Genomic DNA, 16,793 nt, shown 5'->3' on the forward strand with positions numbered 1-16,793 from the left:
GGCTAACTTCCTGTCAGCCGATGGAGTTAGCAGTCCCCGCCCTCGTCCCTACGTCACCACATTCACGCGCATCCCTTGGCTGCACACACAGCGAGGACTGCCCCTTTATGCCGTTCTCTCTCCTCATTGGATAAAGGTTGTAGGATACAAGGAAAGTTTTCTCCTCGGCTTACAGCAGAGCAGAGTGACTGACAGACCCGTGTTTCGGACCAAACACTCTATATGAGTGATTGCCGTCGGAAGATATAACTATTTAAGACTTATATTAACACAAACATTCCGCTTACTTCTGCTTTAACTCATCTGCAACTGTGCAGTGCAATGTGCCCTCTATGCATTACTACCTCACACAACCCCACATCAAATAACTCAGACTATCCCTTTAATGAGGAGTAAAGTCTACACTGAGACGAGACATCAACAACCTTCTGATCACAACATCACAAACGCTGATGGTAACGTGTTCTGTAGCACGCAAATGCAGCTTCACTTTGCAGCATTTTTGCAAGAAACCACAGTTTTTTTAGAGGCATGTTGTTTCTGGAGCAGCAGATGCTCTTTCTTTTTTTTTCTTTACAAATGCAGCTTTGACTTAATGTTGTTTGACATAATTTATCTAAACTTCGCAGTGTTTTACAATGATTTTACAAAAAATTGATAAAAGCTGTTAAACCGAAAGGTCACCCCGCCACAAGACACAGTTCAGGAATTATAATGAGCACAGTCTGACTGGATTACACTTGGCAGCTGCACGAACAGCAAGTTACAAACCTCTGATGAAAGCTGTACTAATGATCCAGAAATCCAAAAACATGGAGCACACTTCCTCTTCTACTTCTTTTGGGTTGCCAGATTTAGTCCTTAACCCCTCCCCCATGCTGACAAGATCAGACATCAGCAGCTGTTGAGGGCTGGTTGGACTGCCAGGTCCAAACTGCCATGTAACATGTGGCCGAGGTTCCCAGTGTCTGATGAGGGTTTCAGAGTCAGTTTCTCTTTAATGCAGGAGAGGGGGGGTACATATGGGGAATCTTGTGGGCATTTTGAGTGTGTGTATGTGTGGCATAGTCGTCACCGAACTCTATGAACCCTCTGCACCACAGATCCAACAACGCAGCTGTCAAGATTTAGCACTGTGATATATTATTCATAATTTTTCATCCTCTTCATCTGCATAAAATAAACATTTTACATACAGTCCGTATCTTGTAGCCTCCCAGGTCTCTGGCTCTGGTCATGTTTTGATTGGAGACAGCAACCTTTTTAATGTCTGCTATCTCCTACCCAGGGCATCTCATAAATCCAAAACAGATTTCGGTCTCAGCAGTGCCACCCGCCTTTGATCACACATCGCCCCATGATGAGTTTCACGTTGCCAAAAGTCTAGAGTGTGTTTACGTACGGTGTTTACAGCACTCTGGTTAGTCGCTCCCGATCCTGCTGAGTTCTTATTCACAATAATATGTTTACTGTACATGCATCTTCATATCCCCATCATTATTAAGTGTTTGGTTGCTAATATAGATCATAACAATATTGAAATATTACACAGAGCACAGCACTAAGCACAAAAGGCAACATTTGACTGCATTGTGAGTTTGCAGCAGCCTGCAGTGTGGCACTAGCACTGCTGCTGCCTCCAAGTATCACTGTGCTATCAGGAGATTTGTGGGTGTTTCAACAGGGTATAGCCTTGCTCAGGTTATTGCACAAAATACTAAGATGAAGTGTTTAATTCTGATAATGTGAGTGTGAAAACACCCAATCTTCTTCATGCAGATGTTTTAAAACCGTGATAAGGAGCTCCTGTTATGAGGTTTTAAAGTCAACAACCAGTGGGGAAGTGTGCCGGCTTAGTGCCAGCAAAACCGTGTGTCAAAGGTTGTGAGGTATTTATTACTGTTATTATAGGACCCACAATCTGTCTCGGTTAATAATGAGTACTTGGACATTTGGGGAAGTTATTTTCCATCTTATTGGGAGTAATATGAGATCAATACCATCAGATGAAGATACCATCAGCTTCTTATTTATTTACCATACCATCCATCCATTGTCTATACCGCCTCTCCATGCAGGAGTGGTCGACGGAGGCTACTCCAACATATAGAGAAAAACAATGCACACACATTCATAACACACCACTTTGTCACTCAACCTGCATGACTTTGGACTGTGGGAGGATGAAGTTGGAGAACCCATGCAGGCACACGGAGAACATGGCACCAGTCGCTGCCAAGGTAACAGATACTGCTCCTTACTGTATCAATTGAAGTTAAAATGACACCATCAATTAAAACAATTTAAAGTTCAATGACAATATCAAGAACAAGTTCAGTGCTAGTTTTTTTTTTTATAAACATTACTACTAAAAACAGCATATAGTCAGATATTATGAGAAAATCTGTTATATTTGTACAGGGCTGGTCTTCTGTGCCATTAGATATTTCTTTAAACACTTTTACTTGTTCCATGTGAAATACCTAATGCCAAGCCATTCCATATTTCCTTCCACTATGAAAATGTGAGCTATTTTGCTACAGTTCTGAGCCAGTTGTTCTGCTCTAGTCTGAACTGTCGTTTTCAAAGTGTTTATTTGTTGCACTTGACCACACTCCTGGGGCATGATCCAAGTGAGAAAGAACTAATGTGTTTAGCATAAAGACAAGACCCTTGGAAGTTAGTGTGTCTAAACAGGATGCATCCCTCTGAAACTGTCGTTTTTTCTTTCTTTTTTGTGCATAATGTAAAGAAAATATGACGTAATTAAAGAGTTTTCTGCCAAAGAAACTTGAGGCTAGCTCTTTTGTAGCCGTTATGCTGAGCCAAGATAACCAGCTGTTGGCTCCAGCTCTATATTTACAGTCTACAGATATAAGATTGGTAACAGTCGCCTCATCTAACTCTCAGCATGAAAGCAAATGAAGCGTATCTCTCCCAAAATGTCAAACTACTTCTTTACAGGGGCAGAGCAATGTGGGGAAAGCTAACATTTTAAGGGAGCCTGACACCAAGGAGTTGATGTGAGGCAGTACAGAGGATGCTATTTATAGCGTGGGCAGAACTTCTACTAATGTGTGCATCCGTGTGTGTGTGTGTGTGTGTGTGTGTGTATGTGTGTGTGTATGTGTGTGTGTGTGTGTGCGTGTGTGGGTGTGTGTGTGTGTGTGTGTGTGTGTGTGTGTGTGTGGTGTATATTTCAGCATGTTTTAAGATGGCAGAATTAATGACTTTCTAGTAAAACACAGTGCAGCATTGGGATGCAATGAATACAACAATGAATACAACAATCGATCAAAGCACAGACAAACATGGCAGACACTGTGGTGCACACGCACTGAATAGAAACAAAGAAAAGTGATGCCTATATAACTCATCTTTTTTCAAAACACAAGTTGTTTTGTTGGAGCCGGCCCCTGTGGAAGCTCTGACTTCTATCTCATCTGTTCCTGTAGTCTAGCATGTTATTTTAATTTGAAGGGATTGGCAATGCTTTGGTGGAATCAAATAACCAGCATCTTTGATGTAAATGATCATTTTCCAGGCAGCAGTCCCTGTGCTATATCAATAGTTTGGAGATCCATTTTCATCTTCTTACAGCTGAATAGGACATAGTGGTGCAATCTGTTTAAAAGCACAAAAAACCCTAGTGCAGCCCAGTGAAACACTGTTTTTTTTTTGTTTTAGAAAGGGAATAATAGACAGGTATTGTCATATTATTTCACAGTACATTCACAAGCAAATTCAATGTGACTCCACATGCGAGTCCTGTGGCCTGGTGTTTGTCAGTGAAATGAAAAGGATGTTACATTTGCTGGTGAGGTTTGTCAACCTGAGAGCACTTTTCTGTCATCGCAGCAGTGAAAGGTAATCTGTTCCTTCATGCTGCTGTCGTGATCAAAGGAATCACACTCCCATGACTATCACACACAACAACCCACACAGACACATGCAAAAAGACACAATGAGGCACACGGATACACACACCAGCACGAGCATGTACAAGCGTGTCAAAGTGCAACAGACAGACAGGAATACTGTACATGTGCATTCACGGGGACTTATGGGGCAAACACCGTGACTCACATCCAAACATGCAAACCGAATCTCACTGTCGTTTGATGTTCTGCGGACACGACAACAAACACACCTACACAGCACAGATGAACACACACACCAGAACTGGAAAGAGCTGCACACCAAAATCTAACAGCGGAGTAAGTTACCGAATTAAGCTCCCATGGCATTTGAGATTGCAGAGAGAGAGAAATATCATTTAATTTTAATTAAAACATTTTAGTAGCATGTGACGCACATGAAGAGCTGTAATTCTAATATTGCTTTTAATTTCTTTCATGTGAAATCGATGGAGATGTGGCTCCAGTGTGGTTTTCAAATGTGCACGGCTGACTGTGAAATATTCAGTATCTGTACCATTGAAAGCAGAAGGATTTTATTCACCAGAGAGACATTTGAATGATCTGAAAGCTGCAGCTAAGCCATGGAAGATATAAGAAGGTGGTTGTATTATGGTGGATGTTCCATGGTCTTTTTCTACCTGCACCTATGCACAGATTTTTTTGTTTTAAAGAGGCACTGTATTGCTGTTTATCATAGATGTCTTGCAGCAGGTTTGTAGTCTACACCATGCACTGTTCCAAAACCCCCACCACTTCCCTCGCAAGGGACTCTAACCAACCCTCCTTTCATGCTTTAGTCACTCCGCCTGGGCTGCTGCAACATCCCTCCTGGCTCCGCTCCCAAAGCACTCTTTAGCCCTTACATCCAGATTTCTCCCCCAATCACACACACACGCGCGCACGCACACACATGCACGCACATCCTGCAGTCCCACTACTGCACGAGGCTGTTTGTATCGAATACAAAATTCCTGTGCTCAAACCTCCAGGCCACAGTCTAGTTGCGCACGTCGGCCTGTGATCTGCATTCTGTCGTTACCTGCCACTTAGCTTTCCTCTCCCTGCGGCAGGCTGGTTATCACCCCCCGCCACACACACATACACACACACACACACATGCACACACGCACCCTCCTCTCTAAAGGTGGAATGACTTTACTCCAGTCAGATCAGCAGAGTCACTCCTTATTTTCCATCACAACCCAAAAAGCTGTCTGCTCAATAAATATATCACGCCACCTCTGACTTACATCTTTTTTTTTTTTTAAATACATTTTCTCCCTTCTGATCCTTCCAGCCTTCGCTCACTTATATGCTATCTAAATGCATTGGAGACAACATCATTTACAGATTGCGTTTGTCGTAAAACAGATAAAATTGTGCTGGCAGGTAAGATTGAAATGATTCAACTCTTCATCTTAAAAACACTTTCCTTATAACTTCCTTCCTGGTGGTTTAATCGGAGGATGCTGCAGGGTGAGCGAGCATGAAAGAGGACAGAAAAAGAGGGTGAGGGAGAGATAATGAGGAAAAGCAACACTGAAACAGTAGAGAAGGACACTGAGTGAGATAAACTGGCTATAAAATGAGCAACAGAGTGAAGAGCTTGATGTCCTATGGTGCACAAGTGGTTCCTATCAAGGTTAGCAGACATAGGCTAGTCAGGAACATGCACACAAATAATGCAGTCACTGTCTGACAGGCTTTTATTTTGAAATGTCAACTCCATAATCAAATCAAGTCAAATTAAATCACTTTTTTTTTTTTTTTTTTTTTTTTTTATCTTAGTAGAACTCCAGTTAGGACCATAGGAGACCAGTGTTCGAACCCACCTAGGGCAGGCCGTGAGAGAAACACAACGCAGAGGGCCAGATACGACATCGGCTACACAAAGAAGTGTTGGCTTTGTGAAACTAAAAGTCCAAAAAATGTCTCAAAGATATTCAATTAATATCAATCATTTCTGTCACGGTTGGAAAGCAGGAGGACCCAAATGCAGGAGCCACACAGGCAGATTACTTGCAAACTGACATTTAATAACTAACAACAGGCAGGAACAAAACACCATGACAAACACACAATAATCGGACAAGGAACTGAAAGGCACACAATACTAAATACAACAGCACTAATCAAAGCAACAAGCAACAGGTGAGGAGACAGGAGGGCAAAGAAAGCTGATTGGTGGAGACACACAAGGAGCAGGGCAGGGCTGACGAGGTGAAACACAGGACAGGTGTGCAAGGAGAGTGTGGAGGGAAAACACAGGAAGTAACACTAGAACAAAATGCACAAGAACTGAACTACAAAATAAATACAAATATAAAATACAAAATATAAAATAAAGGGCCATGACAATTTCACTACTTGGGTTTTAGACTGAAACATATTGGGGTAAAACGTGTTGAATGGGTTATCAAATGTTGTTGAGACAATTTCAATCCTCTCAGAATGAATTCAGGCAGCTGCAGACTTTTTTTTCATGTGGTGAAATTATCATGGCTACAAAAACATCTGGTTTATGGCTAACATATCTCAAAAAGTAACTGAATTCCCATCAGCTTTACCATGTGTTTATTGCTAGTTTGTTAATCTTAGCAGGCTAACCAGCTAAACCAGGGGTGGGCATTGGGCAAACTTTTTGGCTCAGGGGCCACAGTGAGTTTTAAAGTTTGATGGCTGGGCCAGGCCAGTATCAGATGGATGGAGAGTGTTTCTGTGAACTAATGTAAATGACCTGAAAGCCATTACAAAAAAGTACAAGAAAACTTCAAAGATTCAAATTACATTCAATTTCAGTAGGAACAGTGTTGTTGCTCACCCTCTTTACCAGTGCATCAAAGTTTGCAGTCTTTGCTATAACATGAACAATTTGTACCAATATTCAACAGGCCGGATCATAAAGTCCAATGGACCGTATGGCCCACAGGTTGTAGTTTGCCCATGCCTGGGCTAAACTACAGTACAATCTGTACAGTATCTATAGCATTGTCAATAGGAGTGTGTTGTCATTTTGTCAGCTTTTAGCTGAGAGCACAATGGGTTCAAAGAGCTTCTAGCATGACTTTAGACAGACATTTTAACTGAAACAATCCATCAATTATTAAAATAGTTGTCAGTTAATTTTCTGTCAGTAGACTAATTGATTAATTGACTAATGATTTCAGCCTCTACAACCAGTGTATGTGTCTCTATCTGGCCCGTACTTGAGGCTCCAGCCGTGACTTTGACTTGAGGCAGTCAAATGAGTGTGTCAAGAACTTATTATGAAAAACAATTCACTTTCAGCAATTTCCTAATTTGCTCTGGATCACAGACAATCTCTGGTTTAGATTTATTCAGAGTGGAGTCCATACTCATTCTACAAACACAGTTAAATGTAATTAAGAAGTATTGCTGCATTGTGCATTTCTCTGTGAATGGATAACAGCGGGGGCAAAACTGAATGAGAATGAGCCACCTCTGTTTTCTTGCCACTGCCTAACTCACCTCCCCATTCAGCCCAGCTGAGTGAGCGGGGGTATGGGCAGGGGGGCTATTTAATCAGAAAAAGTGTCACATTAATTCAGACAAATTCAAGCAATCTAGTTTTCTAATAAAGCTGTCATATTTGCATCCGGTGACTTACACTCGCCATCGTTTTAGATTAATTCCCGTCACAACCTTTTGATTTATGAATGCATAATAACTGAGGGCAATGTCTGTGACTGTGATCAAGTGTGTGTGTATATATATGTGTGTGTGTATGTGCGAGTGTATTCAAGTGTGTGTGTCTACAAAGCCTTGACTTTTAATCTAACATGTTGCTTCTGCCTAGATGAGAGAGAATCATATTTTGCGATAATTGAGCGTGTTAAGAGGGAGAGATCAGACTCCTGGTGTGAAGGAGCATGAGTTGCATCATTGGTTCCGTGTTTTACAGCAGCTTCTCATCTTCCCTTATCTCAATGCCGTTCATATCAAAGGACGAAACGCAGAAGAATTTCTTCTCTCCACTTGACATTGTGTGCCCATATCCATTCCTGGTATAACACCCAAAGGTCAACATCTGCTCTATTCACTTTGTGCATGAGAATTCATTCCTCCAACTCTTGCTTGATGGTATTTCTTCTTTTTGTTACAGCTCTACAAAGACATTGCAGGTGTAAGAAGACAATATCTATCCATCTATATATAGGATTTTATTGACTGTTACATTCCGCAACATTTTCTTCCATTATTTTTCCAAATAATATAGATTTCATGCAATCAAAAATAGGAATTCAATTGAGTACTTACCAGTATGACTCTCTATTGTTTACAAGCTTACAACTCAATTGCACCTCCCTAAAGGAATATTATTAGATAGACATTCAATCTACTCCACTTTGTCATACTTTCTTTTTGCCAAGGACTGGAGGTGTTGTCTGAATTGAGCATTGTCATAGAAAAACACCCACACATGCTGCGTTATTTGCCAAGATACTATTGTTTTCAATCCACTGCTGCTGAGTAAAGTAACTGAAGAGCACACAAGGGGCTTCACGATGCATATAATCCTGTTATCATGACTCAATCCAAACTAAACAATAGTCTGATATTTCTGATCATCTCATAGAGGTCTGATCTCATCTGCAAATATTTTCTGCCAGAGTCAGTTTGCTTTGCATTCACCTTTGTGTTGCAGCATCCGGAGTCAATCCCAAACAATACGGAGCAGATGCTGGAGCAGACTGAGGGTATAATATTAACTGAACAAACAATCTGTGGTCTAAAACTAGAGCAGTTTTGCTAGAGGATCTGTGCTCTCAGATGTGCTCAGTGCTCACTGCTATTTATATCACTTCACAAGAGTCTTGGCAGATTTGACCGAATGTGAGTCTTGACAATTTTAATGATCAGCCAGCGGGTTCTATGGGGAAGCTCCTGGGTCCATTTCTGAGTTGTGGCCATGTGCAGTACAAACTTAAAGTTTCTCTATTTTTTAACTGGATGTTCCCACAGCGTGGATTAAAATAAAGACAGATCACACAATTGTTTGTTTTGGCCTTTTTTGTTTTCTGCACTAGTGTACTACAACATCACACTTTTTTAATGAATTTGAATAATTAATAGTAATTCATTAATAATAATAAAACAAATAATGAATACATCAATCTATTGAAGTTGGAAAGAAAGCATATGTTATCTCCTGACTATTGTAACTTCACTAGACTGTAAAAAAGCTGCTTAGCTTTCACTCCAAACAAGCACGACACCTTTAGTTGTTGCTGTTGATGTCAAATTAACTTGTGTTGGGGAATGTGCTTTATAAATAAAGATTTGTATCATACATTTTGTACTACTTTACAGGTAATTTTTCAACTTCAAGATCCCTCTGTCTTTTGTCTGATGTTATTTCAACATATCTGATATATTGTTGATCTTTGTTGTTATCCTGCCAACTAGATTTTTTTTTTTTGCAGGGTGCTTTTATTGTGAAAGATGTGATAAGTGCTCAACAAAATAAATCTTGACTTACTCAGAATCAAACATGTTTGATATGAGCTTGATGGCCATAACAGCGAGCAGTGAGTAAGACTGAGACATCTGTTTGTGTTGGCTCTCTCCTAAAATCTGCTGATGCACTGCAGACTTGGTTTGATCAGAGTTAGGCTGGGGGCCAAATCAGCCTTTAAACCTCTCTATTAAGTTTCCTGTTTCTGCGGGATCAAACAGATGGACTCCTGATACCCCATTACCATCTTCTGGCCAAAGTTTGCCACTGCTTGTAAAAATAGTAGAGACAACTGAACAGACTTGGCAGCTAAGTGAATGGTTAAGTGTTTACTTATTCACTGAATTATGAACAAGATTGAAAACATCAAAACACTCCAGTTGTAGGCTACTCATTGCAAATAAATCCTCAGCCTCTGTATTGACATAATTCATGTTTTTGTTTTGTTCCAAGATGCCACTGAAGGCGTCAAAGACTGAATCCAATATCAAAAGCATCTTGGCGGCCTGCGTGCAACACCAAGCTGTAGAAGGAGTAGTTGCACATTTTTACTTTCTCAAACAGCCTTTTCATGTCATTACATAGCAGCATGTTACACAGAAAAACTTCACCTTCGAACTTTGTCCAAAATCAAACTAAACTGCACCTGCTGCTTGGACACAAACAGTTACTCTCAAACTTAACATAAAGCAGGCTACTGAACAGTATCAGTCTGTGGAGCAAGCCAATGTGATTGTAAACTTTGATTTATAGTACAGAAACTTTTCCACTTTATTTCATAGCTATGTATCCAACAGTTTGGTTTTCTTAAACATGTAGTACAGCTCCCATTTATAATCTTAATTTTACTTTATAAAATGTAAGAAAATGTTTAATAGATCTATAGAAATATAATTTAATGTAAGTGTGATAAGTCTTTGCTCTCGTGTAGCTGACCCAGAAGCTTAATTTACCTTAGGTATATTTATTTTCTAAAGTGATATTTATATCGCACATTACAGCAGCCAGAGTTTGGTGGAGCTGCAGTAAAACACAATCATATGAGCCAAGACTATTTCAGGTCAACTCTGGAGGAGGCACATACTCATACACAACACCCCGCCTTGCTCAACACACTAATAATCTTTCTACTTTAGATTTTAATTGCCTTTTTTCAGATAAGTGTTTTGTGATTAGTAGCTTCCTATTGAATTCACACATTGATACAGATACGTATACACACACATATGGAGAGTATAATTTTGCAAATGGCAAAAAAATACAGCTATTGTTGCTTGACTGTACTGGAGCAAAATGTTTGAATGCAGCAATAAAAGTTGTACAGTGCTGCTCCCTGCTGGTTTATTATTCATATAATCATGCTGAGATGTGTGATGCTGGCTGTGCTGCTGAAACATGATGCCACTTTTAGGCTGTGATGCCCAACTGGAAGAGTCTGTGGTGACAAAGCGCGGCTCTAATTAGCAGCCGCCTGGAGGCCAGAAAGGACTGAACTGAACTGAACCAACCAGGGAAATCTTGTTCAGTCTCACAAGAAAAATAAGTTTCCCCTCACAAAGCAACTGCTGACTCTGTGTCACTGTATTGACCCCCAGTATCTCAAGACTGGAAGACATTGCACTGCATGCAACTGCCATATGTAGGCTATGCACTCTGTTTTTCTGTTATAGATTAAGTCTGACATGAACAATAATCTATTTATGGAAGATGTGCAATATGGAATGGAACTGAATACGTTTTATGTGGAGAACAACTCAATAGCCTATGCAGCAGGCTACTACTTACAATATCAATACATGCAGTTTACTCCACATTAGTCTCTTAAAATTAATAAGCAATTGTTATATACTACATGTTTTTCAATAATAATTATATTCGGTTTGAAAAATAAAACTCTCAGGTCTTGACAGTTCAAAGAGGGCGGGATCATAGGAGTGTCAATCACTCTGTTCCAGCGACCAATGACTGTTCGAGGCGTCCTCTACGTCAGCTCTTTCGAATAGTTTCACTTTCTCTTCCCAGTAAACTGTCGAGTGTACGATTACTGTGGGATTTACAGACATTTATTCGGTGAATTCACCGACAGCTGTCCGGAGTAACACCTGCTGCTGCTGCTGACAGTGGACACCGTGTTGTTGAACGTTGTTGAAGTCAGTCATCTATCGTGTATCCAGATCGGTTTTAGATCAGACTTTTGTTTACCTTTGTGGTAGAAAATACACTACACCTTCCACCGTCGTCTCGGTTGTTTTTTCAAGCTAACTGTTCTGAGTCCTCTTCGTGTTGTTCAGGTGAAACATGAACGTTTTACTGAGAGAAATCGAACGGAAAATCAGGCAGGGGGCAGCGGCAGCTGATAGACTGAGAGGTAAGAAAGCATTTGTTGCAGATTGACCAATATCAGCAAAACATGAACAGGCATGAATGATACAGGATGTTTTAAAAGCCCAGGTGAGTGTTTTGACCTTCCACAGGGAAAGCTCTGAATATGACATGAGCTGAGGTGAAAAATCAATCTGTACTTTGAACCACACCTGTCTTCTCAGAGGCAGATTTCCGCACTGATGCAGACCTCCAGTCACTGAGTCGCCAGGACCTGCATGAGCTGTTTCCTGGACCTGACAAACTCAAAATGAGAAGGGAGATCTTTGAATTAATACACAAACAGGTGAGCACACGTGGCAGTCTAAAATGTGATGATCTGATAAGAGAAAGATCTAGATCAAGACTTTAAAAAAAGAAACAAGTTACTAGGAACAATGGACAGGTAAAATGCTCCTTTAATATTTCTTTTTCAGAAGCCAATCAGAACGGTCCTGGAAGACCTCACAGGGTTCATTCCACATGATGAGCTCAGATGTATGTATAACATTTACAAAACTTTGAGGAAGTAAATAATGTGTGGAACTAAATTATCATCCAAATGTAACTGTAACACACACACAACCTGTCACTCTCCCTCCAGCTGCTCTAAGTAACAATGGGGTCCTGGTTGACTACCTCCATATCCTGAAGGAGATAAAGACCCAAGTGACCAATGTGCAGGACTTCCTGGATGCTCATATTGATCTCCTGGAGAACATGAGAAAACCTCAGGCTGACACGGAACCTGGCAAAGGTTATCATGCAGTCTCTGCTTTCTTTTACTATTATAATGCCTTGAGTGCATGAGAGACCCAGTCATTATCTTAAGTATTCTGATAAATTACTGTAATATTATCTACCACTAAGTTGTATTTGTCAGCTTATTCCCTTAAAGCTTTATGACTATGATCTTATTTTGTCAGTGTAACATACAACACCAACAACCTTAGTATTTGATTTGAATATGGACATTTGGTTGCAAGGTAAACATGTGTCCACCCTGCACCACTTGAATGTGTTCTTAATGTAAGCAGATAAGTCTTTTATGGAGGTGTTAGTAAGACTGGGCGTCAATAAGTGCATTGTTCTTTTCCAGGTGCAAGTGACTCAGCCTCTAAAGTAGAGCCTCGCAAAAGTCAAAGTGCTGGTCCGTCTCAAGAAGCGCAAGGTAAATCTTCACACTCTCACAACATGATTATTGAGTAGAACTTACTGTGATATTCCAATATATCATGAAATTAAGATCTTGTTTATACTACATTCATGTTATTCTGTGTGAAAGGCCATAGGTGGCAGTGGTGTAATGATACCATATGGTAGCCAAACTTGGTGACAGTAGACAGGGATAGTGAATAAATATACACTTATATTAAGATTTAATTTGTGTTTGTAAATGTATAGTTTTTGTAATTTTTCTTTGTATAAAATGAGAATTTGAAAATTGAAAATTCAAAGTTCTTTTCCCGTTAATTTAGTGTGAAAAATGAAATAAGTTAAAAATTATTGTTTTTCAAATATTTAGCCACCATGTCTCCGAGGCCAAGCATTCCTCAAGTGGGTTTCGGGCAAGGTGAGGTATACAATTACTATACACAGATGTACACAGATGTAAGTGTGTGTGTGTGTGTGTGTGTGTGTGTGTGTGTGTGTGTGTGTGTGTGTGTGTGTGTGTTATCTGTATCAGCTCTACAACCATTTTCTTCCTGTAGCCTCAGTAGTGAAGTACCAGAAGATTATCTGTGGTCAAACCTTTCGCGCCGATCAACAGCTGCTGGACCGGGTCTTCAAGTCTATCTCAGCTCAGTTTGTTGAAGACAATTCGGACTCCCAGGTCATTATTGTCTTCTGTCCAATCAGTTCACGCGTGGGCTCTGATGTTGACGCAGCAATGGCTAAACTTAAAGGTACGTTTTTCAAGCAAATACTAGGTTCTCAAGGTTATATATGGTCAACATTAAGTTATCAATGTATTGATATGTCCGTAAAAGAGAATCTTATGATGTTAACAAATGAACTAAGTATAAATCTTTTCATTGTGTTTTGTGTTCAGTCAAGTCTGACACAAATTCAAAAGTTTTAGGTCATGATTTTCCATTCTAACCATCTCATACTTTTTCCTCTTTTTTGTATGATAACAGATGACACACAGATGTCAGATAATAAACCTGTCATTCTGGTGTTGATGCACCACACACGTGAGGCAAGGTACACAAGCTCTGTGAAAACATGGCTACCTGACCATGGTGATGTGTTTCCAGTCAACGTTTTCTACCATGACACAATGAATGGATTACTGCAGTGTGACCAAAATAATCGTGCTGTCTCAATGATAAAAACTGAAATACAGAAACATACCAGTGCAGAGCATTGTGGTAGTGTAGGCATGGAGGTTGAAAGTGGTAGGAATGATAATGCTTCCTCTGGATTCTTGTCCAGTTTATTTAAAAGATCGTAATTTAGTATCTGGTGTTGATGGTGGTAAAAATGGCATCACTGATAAAAAATGAAAATGAGTTAGCAACCACAGCATTGAAACAAGAAACATTGAGAAGGCAAAGAAATTATGGCTCTTGATTTGTGTATGTCAAAATGTTACTCAATGATGCAAATATAAAAAGTCTAAGTAGAAGTTAGTATAGCCCAAGTCTGTTTTTTCTCATCTGCTAAATTTCTGAAGCTACTGTCATGTAATTTAATAAGGAAAAGAATGTCTTTATTTGTGCAACTGCTTTTGGACATTTTGCTCAGACAGTGATAAGCAGCGTTTTTTTTTTACATTATATTGAGCTGCAAGTGTGCCTCAAATTTTCAACAAGAGAACTGAACATTGCAGAGGCTACAGGTTGGGGGATAAAACAACTTTGCGCGTTAATCAAAGATGACCAAATCAATACATAAATGACAAAAAAAAGGGAAAACTCAATACACAAATGAAGGAAGTGTATTTCCTTCAATGTACATTTTGCTGTAACTGCTATAAACACTAAATAAATTTGAACTGTATGATCATAGTGGACTGATTCTTGGTTTGTTTGTTTTTTACACTTAAGTATTTAGCTGATTATATCATCAGTTACTCTTTTTTGAATCAATGCATCATATCCTTCTCACTTTATATAACATATTGTACTGTATTTTCTCCAAGATAAAAGGAACATTTGTGTGTGTGTAATTGAATTTTTTTTTCAGTGGCTGCTGATCTCAAGGGCCTATAGGCTACTTACACATCAAGTAAAAAAGTTATGATGTTCAGTGTTTGAATATGAAATTAACTTAAATATTAAAGGGACAACGAGGAGTTTTCACTATGAGGAAATGCTAGGCGAGGCAAAATAACTAAAGACAAAACGATACAAAAATAGACGCGGTAACAGGTGTGGGTAATGTAGATTCATCCACATTAATATGTGACTCTTTCATAACCAAAAGCAAACTCCTCGCGGTCTCTTAATGTATTCTATGATTCTAATCTGAAATCCCAGGCGCTTTTATTTTGAAAACAGAAAAGCTATTTTGCTCTGAAAAACCATACCGGAAGCGTGGTATTGTTTACAAACAGGAGCTGCTTCCGGTTGGCACTTGGAAGTAGCGCGCGTGCTTGAATGCCATTTTCCGTTATTTGCTTGGACTTTTTCCGAGTGAACTTCCACCGAAGACCTGTCTGCGCCTACAGCACGAAGCCACTTTCTAAACAACGATGTTCCGGTCAGTTTTGCTAATTAGCGGCTCTACTCTACAGTTAGCTAACAGACGGCTAGCTCACCTGATGTTCGGCACGGCAGCGTGATTCATTTCAACAGGTGTCAACTAGACGGAGAGTGTGTTTTCATGTCGCGGTTAGGTTAGCTGGAGTTAGCTGGACTGTCGGCTAAACTAACGAGCCGTTTGAACGTCTGCTAAAGTTTGTCACAGTCGTGCCATGCTCTGCAGCCGCGTCCTGCTGAGCCTCAGGTCGACGTGTTCACAAAGCGTTTGCTTACAAAGATTAGTTGTGTTAACTGTCAGTGAAGTATCGGTTCGGAGGCTGCACCGCTTATTCGGCAGTCGCTGCCACAAAGTCAGCTTGCCTAAGCCATCTGGACGCCTCACGGTAATGACATAAAAGTCTGGCTGTTGTCCTCACCTCTGTTTATACCAAAACTCCAGTATTTTGATCTGGTTACATCACCCCTCTCTGTTTAGACCCTAGCACAGACCCGCCTGTACCAGCAAACAGTGTGTGACATGCAGCCAGCCAGTGTCTCCTATGAGACCACCGCGATTGCCTCAGACTGTGGTGATGATGATGATGAGGGTGGTGAGAGTGAAGGCGTGGCTAGGCAGAGGAGTGGGGTAGAAGAAGAGGAGCTGGTGAAGATAACCATGAGTCCTGTCCAGGTGGATGCAGCCAGCATGGAAATCCAGCGAGGGGCCACTGACAGTGTGTCCGGTGAGTAGAACTGACTGCCTGAGATAATGAGTTGCCAAGATGGCCATGAAAAAAAAGAAAAGCTGGAATGAAGTCCAGCTCTGGAATCCAGCTGATGCTCAGCCTCTTTGTGCTGGATGGGGATGCCTTTCCAAATCATTTAAAATCAGGATGCAAATTAGCACATGCTGCTCATGTGGCAAATGAAATGTCAGGTGTGCCAACAGCTTGGTAAACAGACAAGACTGTAAACACATCATCACATGGCTTGGTTTGCAATGTCTGTAAGCCCACTGTAACTTTTCATTTAAATGAGGTAGTACTTGTACTTAAATCTTAAATTGTACAGACAATAGTTAAATGTATTGTGTTTCTCTTTACTTCTCCCTGTTGGTTCAAAATGTAACTACTGCAGGTTTTCCACCATAGCCAATCTGTGTTCAAACAGATTTATTTCTGTATATTATGTCATGAAATCTGTAAATATTGTGTCAAATTATCTGGCACTGTGCATTATTAACTGTTAAAACTCCAAACAAACAGCCCTGCTTCCTGATTTGTTCACATTTGACTGATACAGGTGGTGTACGACACCACTTTGTGTCACTTACTATGGAGCAGACTG

General features: G+C 40.3%; 2 protein-coding genes across 5 annotated transcripts in view; both read left to right on the forward strand.

The window, feature by feature from the left end:
- Window positions 1–11,430: 11,430 nt before the first annotated feature.
- On the forward strand, window positions 11,431–14,704 carry LOC311007262 (uncharacterized protein). The gene is made up of 8 exons (XM_084000379.1): window positions 11,431–11,764; window positions 11,943–12,064; window positions 12,195–12,255; window positions 12,362–12,514; window positions 12,857–12,928; window positions 13,283–13,330; window positions 13,470–13,664; window positions 13,899–14,704. Exons 1-8 carry the CDS (start codon window positions 11,695–11,697, stop codon window positions 14,213–14,215), a joined length of 1,038 nt encoding a protein of 345 aa, XP_083856505.1. The 5' UTR covers window positions 11,431–11,694; the 3' UTR covers window positions 14,216–14,704.
- A 615-nt stretch (window positions 14,705–15,319) lies between these two features.
- The window catches only part of akap7 (A-kinase anchoring protein 7), a 46,047-nt gene continuing 44,573 nt past the window's right edge, over window positions 15,320–16,793 (forward strand). For 2 of the 4 annotated variants that reach the window (XM_084000589.1, XM_084000591.1), the window contains exons 1-2: window positions 15,320–15,850; window positions 15,943–16,189. In XM_084000589.1, coding sequence (XP_083856715.1) covers window positions 15,680–15,850; window positions 15,943–16,189 — 418 coding nt within the window. In that variant the 5' untranslated portion in view covers window positions 15,320–15,679. The remainder of the gene's footprint in view (window positions 15,851–15,942; window positions 16,190–16,793) is intronic. The other 2 variants (XM_084000590.1, XM_084000592.1) reach the window with 2 other exon arrangements.

Source organism: Trachurus trachurus (genome assembly GCF_905171665.1).
Source record: "Trachurus trachurus genome assembly, chromosome: 24".
NCBI classification, from domain to species: Eukaryota; Metazoa; Chordata; class Actinopteri; order Carangiformes; family Carangidae; genus Trachurus; species Trachurus trachurus.